The sequence below is a fragment of the Microtus ochrogaster genome, chromosome 15 (genome assembly GCF_000317375.1).
Source record: "Microtus ochrogaster isolate Prairie Vole_2 chromosome 15, MicOch1.0, whole genome shotgun sequence".
NCBI classification, from domain to species: Eukaryota; Metazoa; Chordata; class Mammalia; order Rodentia; family Cricetidae; genus Microtus; species Microtus ochrogaster.
The window spans coordinates 21,866,651-21,876,253 of NC_022017.1; the positions used below are offsets into that span (position 1 = coordinate 21,866,651).

The window sequence follows — 9,603 nt, forward strand, 5'->3', positions numbered from 1 at the left end:
GAAAGAAAGAAAAGCCATGCAGTGGTGGCACATGCCTTTAATTCCACACTCAGGAGGCAGAGACAGGCAGATCTCTGTGCGTTCGTGGCCACTCTGGTCTACAGACTGAGTTCCAGAACAGTCAACATTTTCTCAAAAAAAAAAAAAAAGTTTAAAAATTGAAATTGTTTATGTGTGGGGAGAGAGACAGTCAATTCACATAGGAGTGTAGATGTCTGTCTGTGGAGGCAGAAGCACTAGATCCCCAATGGAGCTGGAGCTACAGATGGTTAGCAGCTGCCTGATGTGGAGGCTGGGAACCGAACTTGGATCCTCTAAAAAACAGTACATAGGGGGCTGGAGAGATGGCTCAATGGTTAAGAGCATTGCCTGCTCTTCCAAAGGTCCTGAGTTCAATTCCCAGCAACCACATGCGGTGAGGTCTGGTGCCCTCTTCTGGCCTATACACAGACAGAATATTGTATACATAATAAATAAATAAATAAATATTTTTAAAAAGTACACAGTCTCAACATCTAAGCCATCTCTACAGCCCCCTCATTTTTTTAATGTACTGTATTACAATGCTGGGGATTAAACTCGAGGCTTCCCATAGGCTAGTCAAGAATTTCACCATTCTACTACATCCCCAGCCTCAAGGCTTTTGTTTTTTTTGTGTGGCTTGTTTGTGTTCAATAAATAAGGATTTCTTGATTTCTCTGGATAGACTACTCCTGTGGGGGCTGAAAGAGGTAGCAAAGTCCTCCAGACTGATCAGCTGACAGTGCAGATACAATGAGCTCCACAGGACTCAGGGCCTTGGATGCCAGTCCATTCTCAGGGAGCAACTGCAGTTCTGCTTAAAGAGGGAAAGGTAATGGAAGCTGCTATTAAACAGTCTGGCTGAAGGATGCCAGGCTTCTGAGCAGACACTCCCTCTGAGTGGAGAGAGAGAGAGAGAGAGAGACAGACAGACAGACAGACAGACAGACAGACAGACAGACAGACAGAAGAGTGATGGGACAACATCAGTGTGACAGACAGGAACCAAGACCACCGCACCGCTGTCCCCATGTAACGTTGATTCTACCCCAGAACCAGAGCTCGCTCTGTTGACAGCTTGAGCTCTGGGAGTCACTGTCGTCCCACCTGCTGTGAGGTCCTGGGCTCTGCAGGCTCTAGAGCAACCTCCTGAGGCTCTGCTGCATCCTCTGCATCCTCATCACCACCGCTGAGCATTGGGCCTTCTAGAAAAGTGTTTGGGTAGGAACCAAGAAACTAGTTAGCCTAAAGAGGCTGGAGGTCAGGCAGCAGGTAAAGCTCCCATGTAGGCGGCTCATGGCCAGCTCTTAGAAGAGCAGGACAGGCCAGCCTCTCTTCTCAGCTTCACACTTTAGCATTTGAAAAACTAAACAAGGCTTTATATTCTCTTCCTCATACTGGCATGCTTTGGTTGGTTTACCTTATCTCTTGGCAAACATTTATGTATTTGATTATCTATATATCATCTATCCATCCACCCATCCACCCATCCATCCGTCCGTCCGTCCATCCATCCATCCGTCCATCCATCCATCCATCCATCCATCCATCCATCCATCCATCCATCCATCCATCCATCTATGCTGTGGGCTGAACCCTGGGCTTTGTATATGCAAGTGCTCCAACCAAGCTACAGTCCCAACCCAGATAGTCTTTGTTACCATTTACATTTACCCAGAGAAGACCTAGGAAAGCAAATCTCACTGATTACACCACAGTACAGAGAGTCAACATAAGACTTCATCTGCTATCATTAGGCCTGTTCCCCAAAAGCCAGTGAACAGGAGGCAAACAAGACGCTAAGGAGATTGAGAGCATCCAAGGTCAGAGTTATACCGAGATCACCCTCCCTGGTGCTCTCTTCTCACCTGGCTCTTGGGAGATGTTGAGTACAGAAACATGACTCCCATTCCCAGAGACTTCCATCAGCTCCTCAGCATCCTCAGCATCTTGGAGACAGATTAGACTTGGTCAGCTCGTTCCCAGAAGGTCCCCACTGGTGTCAAAGGAGCCTCTCTAGCCAGCAGAAAGTAGAACCCAGCAGGCCCCAAGTCTGAGACTAAGGAGGACATAGATACCAGACCCCACCCTAAGCGAGCTAGGAACTTGTTGACTGGAAATCAAGGTACAAAAAAAGATGAGGGAGAGAAGCTCTAGCCAAGCTACCTACAGTGGGAAAGGTATGATGTGGTATGAGGCAGCCGCTAAGACTAGAGGTGGCAGGCTTAAGGTACCCAGCAGTAGTCCCTCAAAAGAGCTACTTCCCACTAAGCCTCAACATCCAAACCCTTACCTTTCTGGCTCCCTGGCATGGGGCACAGATCTGCAGGCTCCACAGGACACATTCCCACTGGATCCAACATAAATGAACCTCTGGGGTCGGGGGTACATGTGTTCATCCTGAAATCCTTCCGGCTGGCCAAGATCTCACCCTGACAGCTGTGTTGGCAGAAAAACAAGCTTGCTACAGAGACCTTTCTCGGGCAGGCTTCCTGCCCTTCTTTCCCCTGCTAGCTGTGTTCTACCTATACAAGGGGCTGCTGTTCTTCTCCACTTCATCAGGGGCCACCAGAGCCATGGGCACAAGGGGTATGATAAGCAGCTCCTGTGGGTGGAGGAAGGAGAGTTCTGATTCTACAAGGAGCAACACTAAAAGACTGCTATCCCCACCTCACAAAGGCCAAGACACTCACACTGGATGTCTGGTCATTTTTCAGATCCACATTAGCCCGGGAGTCAGGGAAGTCATCCAGTGACAGGAACTGCAGGAGAAAGCAAGTAGTCATGGAAGCAGGGCCAAGCGAGCACCTCGGGCAGAGTCCGCATGCCCCAACTCACCTCATCCTCTGTTTCATAGGGAGTTCCTGAGTTGACAGCCCTGTTGCTCCCATCTTCCTGTGCTAAGGAGAGCTGCTTGGCTTGCCTGAGAAAGTAAAACATACCAAGAGCATCCTGGGAGACTTCAGGAGCCTCCCAAGCTGCAAACAGGGCTCAGCTAAGAAGATGAAGGTCTCTTCCTCCTGGCTCACTTCTAATACTCACCTCTTGCCAGAAATAAAATCAAGAGCCTGGTAGACCAGCGAATAGAGGTACTCCACCTGGCAAGCAGAGACAAGCAATAAGGACAGGGAAAGGAGAGGACTATCTGAAATGGTGCTTGGAAATACCCCTTGCAGGGGGAGGAACCTCTTATTAGGCACGTACATATCAACATCTGGCCATCATTTCCAAACCTCCATACAAGCCCAGACAGTTTTACTACTATCAAGTAATTCTCATTACCCAGGGTAGTGGCATATGCACGTAACCTCAGTACATAGAGGAGGCTGAAGGAGGAACATTATCATGAGTTTGAAGCCAGTCTAAAGTGTAGAGTAAGTTTTGGTATAAGACCCAATCTCTTAAAAAAAAAAAAAAAAATTGACAAGCCTGCTCCAGCACTGAAAGGCTGAGATTAACTAAAAATTATAAATCTTAGATTCAAAGCCAGCCTGGGCTACACACTAAGCTATTGTCTGAAAACAAACAAACGGACTAAGTAAACTGCTCAGTGAGTAAAATGCTTACTATGTTCAGATTCCGAGCATCCACATAAGTAGAGTAGGTGACATGCATTTGAAACCCCAGCCCTGGGATGGGACAGCAAATTCTGGGCACTTGCTGGCTAGCCAGTCCAACTGTAACAGTAAGCTTATGTGAGATTCCCCTCTGTATGCTATGATTACCATTAATGAATAAAGAAAGCTGGCTTGAGCCTGTAGCAGGGCAGAACAGAGGTAGGCAGGGAAAAGTATACAGAATGCTGGGAGAAAGAAGGCAGTCAGGGGAAAGCCATGTAGCCCCACTAGAGACAGACACTAGAACTTTACCCAGTAAGCCACAGCCTCATGGTGATACATAGATTAATAAAAATGGGTTAAATTAATAATGTAAGAGCTAGCCAATAAGAAGCTAGAGCTAATAGGTCAAGCAGTGTTCTAAATAATATAGTTTCTGAGTGATCATTTTGAGTCTGGGCAGCAGGGAACGAACGAACAGCCTCCTACAACAGTAAGCTCCAGGTTCAGCTAGAGGTTTTGTCGAAGAATAAGGTGGAGAGCTAGAAAAATAGATGGCTCAGCAATCAAAAGCATTTGTTGCCCTTACAGAAGACCCAAGTTCTGTTCCTAGCATCCAGATGGCAGTTCACAACTATAACTCTAGTTCCAGGGGATCCAATGATCTTACCTCTGAGGTCACCAAGCACACATGGTGAACATAAAAATAAGCAGGTAAGGCACTCATAGCATAAAGTAAAATTAATAATATTGTTTTGTTTTGAGACAGGGTTTCTATGTAACCTTGGCTTTCTGGAACTTACTCTGTAAACCAGACTGGCCTTGAACTCAGGAACTCTCTGCCTCAAAGAGTGCTATGATTAAAGGCATGTGCCAAAACACTTACAAAAATTAATAAATCTTAATAAACAAAAAAAAGGCAAACAATTCCTCTATCAACTTCTGACCTGCATATTTAGGTGACCACACATGTCCACCCACATACACATTACACTTATCGCATGCATACACACACACACACACACACACACACACACACACACACACACACACTGAAATATGAACACAAAAATAGTTCTCTGGGGCCGGAAGAGATGGTGTAGCAGTTAAGAGTCCTTGCTGTTCTTCCAGAGGACCTGAGTTAGGTTCCCACACCCACATTAGCTACTCACAACAACTTTGTAACTCCACCTCCAGGGGAATCAGATGCCTCGGGTCTCCAAGAGAAACTACACTAACAGGCACACACCCACACACTTAAGTACCTGACGTGCAAACACATGAAGCTGAGTTTGGATCCCCAGAATCCATGTTAAAAATCCAAACATAGCACTGTACACTTGTGACCCCAGCCTTGGAGAAGACTGGGGAGCAGAGAGAGAAGTAGCCCTGGAGGTCACTGGCCAGTTGGCCAAACAAACCAGTGGCTTCAGGTTAAGTGAAAGACCCTATCTCAAAAAATAAGAGGAGAGGGATCAAGTAAAGAGACAGACATTAACCTCAGGGTTTCACATTCCTGGGCATACATATGCACAGAACACATATACAACAGCAAAAATAATAGCAATAATAATTCTCAAGTCAGATCAGTCTCGTCAGAATTACTTTTGACAATTGAGTTTCTACTTCTCTGTCCCATACTCCACACACTCTCAAGCACAGCCTCCTTGACACAGGGCATGGCCATGGCTCGATGGGTGCCCACAAGGCTTCAGACGGCCCTTGGCACATGCTCTGTAGGCCCAGAACCCTCACACATGGTACCCACTGTTCATTTGCCCAGTGCCCCCGGGCCAGCTGCAGCTCCTTCTCCTAGCTACACTGCTCAGTCCACAGGAAGGTGCAGACTCCAATGGCCCTGTCAAAATGTAAGCCATGATGGGCCTGCCTGACAAATTTCATTTGCTTCTTATTGGTCTCCTACACAAAACCAGAGGCCCCACCATAGCGTGAGACCAGCAGTTTTCCTAGATGATGTACACAACTGCATAGTAGCCACATGTGGAAGCAGAGAAGGTAGAGCTTATACACACTGAGCTACAGATAATTATGTACCTGAGGGACAACAGAGCTCACAGCACACCTGACCCTCTCTTCCTGGTCATTTTATTTATTGACTGTGATGTTAGGGATCACAACCAGGGCCTCATGGATGCTAGACAAGTGCTATACAATTGAACTATACTTCTAGCTTAGCCATACCATTTTGATATGTGTTATATATTTGTGTTTATGTGGGGGTGTATGCAGATGTGCGTGTATATTGTATAAATGATTATGGAAGCTATAGGTTAACCTCAGATATTTTCTCTGACTGCTCTCTACCTTATTTTTAGGCTGGACCTGAGAAGACCAGTGATTAGCTAGGCTGACTGGCTAGTGAGATCTAGGGCCGACAAGTGCTAGGGTTACACCTGCCTTTTTATGTGGGTGCTGAGGATCCAAACTCAAGCCCTCATGCTTATACAGCAAACTTTTGCCAACTGAACCATCTCCTGGTAGTGGCATTTTAAACTCCAGTTTACCTGGATATTGGAGAACATGTTTATTATTCAAACAGCTCGAGATGCAAAGGCAGACATATCAGGGGTTCAAGGCAAGCCTCAGCTACAGAGCAAGCTCAAGGTCAGTTTTTGCTAATAAAATCCTGCCTCCAAAACAAGCAGGTTGGGAATATAGTTCAGTTGGTGGCGCACTCACCTAGCATGCATGAATCCCTAGCTTTGACCCCTGACCACAGGACCATAAAAATCAGATATGGTGATTGACACCTGTCCTACTACCACTCCAGGTGATAGAGGCAAATGGAACAGAAGTTCAAGGTCATCTTCCTCAGGTAGACACAGCATTAGAGATCAGCCTGGGATGCATATGTCTTTAAAAAAAAGAAGAAGCATGGGCTGGAGAGATGGCTCAGAGGTTAAGAGCACTGGCTGCTCTTCCAGAGGTCCTGAGTTCAATTCCCAGCAACCACATGATGGCTGACAACCATCTGTAATGAGATCTGGTGCCCTCTTCTGGCATGGAGGTGTACATGCAGGAGGCACATTGTATACGTAATAAATAAATTAAAAAAAAAAAAAAAGCAAACAATATGCCGGGGCAGTGGTGGCACACAACTTTAATCCCAGCACTCAGGAGGCAGAGGCAGGTGGATCTTCAGGAGTTTGAGGCCAGCCTGGTCTACAAGAGCTAGTTCTAGGACAGGCTCCAAAGCTACAGAGAAACCCTATCTCAGGGAAAAAAAAAAAAAAACCATAAACAAAATCAAACAATAAACTCCAGTTTTTCTTTGGTATTGGAAGTCATGAAGGGATCCTAAGTGTGACCCACAATGAAAGCAGGCTACAGACAGATGCACACTGCTGCTGTCCCAGAAGGAGATAATCAGGCTACTCCCGCTCAACACTAAAGCACAAAGGTTGGCAGTCTGTGGAACCCACCTTTTTACTGTAGACACAAGCTGAGCCCTGGATTAACAGTGCTGCCTCAATGAAGTTCATAGTGGTTTTGCCTTCATCAAAAGAAATGCAGATCTGGTCCAGCTGCAAGAGAGAACATTAGTAAGCTAGATTGGTGGGCATGCCTATGATCCCAGCAGTTGGGACACTGAGGCGGGATTCAAGGTCCACCTAGGCTAAACAGTTGGTCAGTTTCAAAGAGTAAGATGCCCATGCAAGAGAAGCCTATGTTCACTTCTTCCGGAACAGCTCAAGCCACCACCCACAAACATAGATAGCTCTAAGTCTACTAGAGTTTGCCAGTTGCCTTTGGGTATTTCTAGAGGGAGGTTAGATCTTTGCAACTCCCCCTAGTTCTCGGATCCTGTGAGATCAAGTGTTTTGGAAGAGAGGTCCCCAAAGGACACTGACCACGATGGCTAAAGTTGCATACCAGTCCTCATCAGCACTTCACATTGTATCCACCTACATTAAAACCAACCAGGACAGACTGAAGCAGAAAGACCCTTTACCCTGAGATAAGGAAAAGGAGAAGAATACAGCATGGCGGGAAGCAAAGACCTGTATTTTGAGATCTGTATTTTTGTTTACAGCCATCTTAAGCTAACAAGTTAAGTAAAATATTTACCTCTATCCCCTCTGCAGGGCCTAGGAAATCAACCTGGTATCTTCTCCTAGTGAGACCTGCAGGCCCCAGGCTTCAGAAACAATTAGCATTTCCTTTGTTAGTCAACAATCACAGACCCTCAGTATTTCCTTCTCAGCTAGGGAAGTCTCCAGACCTGAATTCCAGCAGACCTGACACCCTCCCCCTTGCCCGTTTTGTTATATAACAGCTTTTGAGAATTAATAAAGCACAGCTTGATCAGAAATCCTGTCTTGCTGTCAGTTCTCGTGTCTCTTGCCCTTCTATTCCTCCCCTCCAGGTTTATCAAGGACCCCCATTCATATCCCACCGGCCAGGATACAGCACTCTCTATCCTGATTGGTGCTATAAGGAGTTCTCCCTCTGCAGCCCTCCTTGGTCTCTGTGAACCTTGGCTCTTAACCAGTGTTTGGGCTCTTTTTTCCTATTGAACACCTTCTGCCAAGTGCCATCTGTCCATCCCTGTTCAAGTGACCAGCCACACACATCAACAATTGCCAAATCTATCCTCAGAACAGTTTTCTCCCTGAGGTTCCATTTACAGGCACCTACTAAGAAGCATAAAAAAACAAAAAACCCCAAGATACCCCACAGAAATGTTCAAAGTTTTAGGGATTAACTCAAGATCTTGCAGACACTTTTACTACAGCTCAAACCCATACATCCAACTGTCTTGCTCAACTATCTAGATAGTTTATAATCTAGAGCCAAACGAGCAAGTCCATGCTGGATTCCCAGAAACTAAAGGACCTCATCTCCTCTCTTTTACTCACCTGCCAGTTCAATCTAGGATCAGTTCCTTACCACTTCCGGGGTCCTCTCTAATGACTACAGCTCTGGCCCAGCCTCCCCTCTAACAGGACTCCACCTCACCCCCAGTCTTCTCCTGTATGTGCTTTGCAGGCTTTCTGTCCCTCAGAGGGAAAGACCTAAAACACTAAGCAGAGCCTCCAAGGCAGGTCTCTAAATCCGGTCTCCTCCAGCTACCAGGCTTCCCCTAGGAGCTGCACTTTCGCACCTTCCACTGAGGCAAGCACCATGTTCCCTCTACACATTTTTTCAGCTTATCAGACATGGCAAGTCCTTTCACCTCAAACAAAATCAGGTCCCTCAGTCAAAGCGGTCATAATATCCTAACCCTTTCTTTCCAATCTATCACCCATTTGTGACAACACACAGACAGAGTCGGGGGAGAAACAGATCTGCTTTGTCCACTACCAGCTGTAACATCCAGTATATCACTTAATCTCTCTAGTGACTGTATCAGTTTTTGTACTATCAGTTTTGATTACATTGCTTTATATAAAATACAAAGAAACAGTGCTTAGGCCAAGTAGGCCCCTAATACTAAATAATGTATCTCCTACCTTGGTATTTAGAATTTCTCCCTAGAGAGCAGAAATTCTATCTCAAAGCATAAATTACTGTTTGCTTTGCCATCAGGTTTGTTTGTTTGCTTTTGTTTTGTTCTTTGAGACAGGGTTTTTCTATGTAGCTTGGCTGTGAAATTTGCTCATAGCTCTGAAGACCAGACTGGCCTTGAGCCAGATTCGCCTGCCTGCCTGCCTCTGCCTCACAAGCGCCACCACCACCCAGCCAGTATGACCTCTTACCACTGTTCTTGACACTCTTCAGCCAACTGTGCAGTTCAGGTTAATCATCAGATCACAAGTTCACTTATTAAGCATTTATCCTGCATCTACTATGTGTAAGACATTCTACAAAGCCGAAGAAATTATATATAAAGTCTCTGCCCTTTTAGAACTTACATTGTAGGGTAGAGACAGACCACAGACAAGCAAGTTGAAGAATACCTTGTGACATTAAAGGCGGTGGTGGCGCACGCCTTTAATCCCAGCACTCGGGAAGCAGAGGCAGGCGGATCTCTGTGAGTTCGAGGCCAGCCTGGTCTACAAGA

The 9,603-nt window shown here is 46.0% G+C and overlaps 1 protein-coding gene across 4 annotated transcripts in view; it reads right to left on the reverse strand.

Moving 5' to 3' along the window:
* Ncaph2 (non-SMC condensin II complex subunit H2) overlaps positions 1–9,603 on the reverse strand; it is a 20,409-nt gene that overhangs the window by 7,314 nt on the left and 3,492 nt on the right. For all 4 annotated transcript variants that reach the window (XM_013348875.2, XM_013348874.2, XM_013348873.2 and 1 more), the window contains exons 2-9: positions 7,022–7,123; positions 3,064–3,119; positions 2,860–2,944; positions 2,715–2,783; positions 2,547–2,626; positions 2,315–2,460; positions 1,890–1,970; positions 1,129–1,226 (exon numbers count right to left, since the gene is read on the reverse strand). In XM_013348875.2, coding sequence (XP_013204329.1) covers positions 1,129–1,226; positions 1,890–1,970; positions 2,315–2,460; positions 2,547–2,626; positions 2,715–2,783; positions 2,860–2,944; positions 3,064–3,119; positions 7,022–7,123 — 717 coding nt within the window. The remainder of the gene's footprint in view (positions 1–1,128; positions 1,227–1,889; positions 1,971–2,314; positions 2,461–2,546; positions 2,627–2,714; positions 2,784–2,859; positions 2,945–3,063; positions 3,120–7,021; positions 7,124–9,603) is intronic.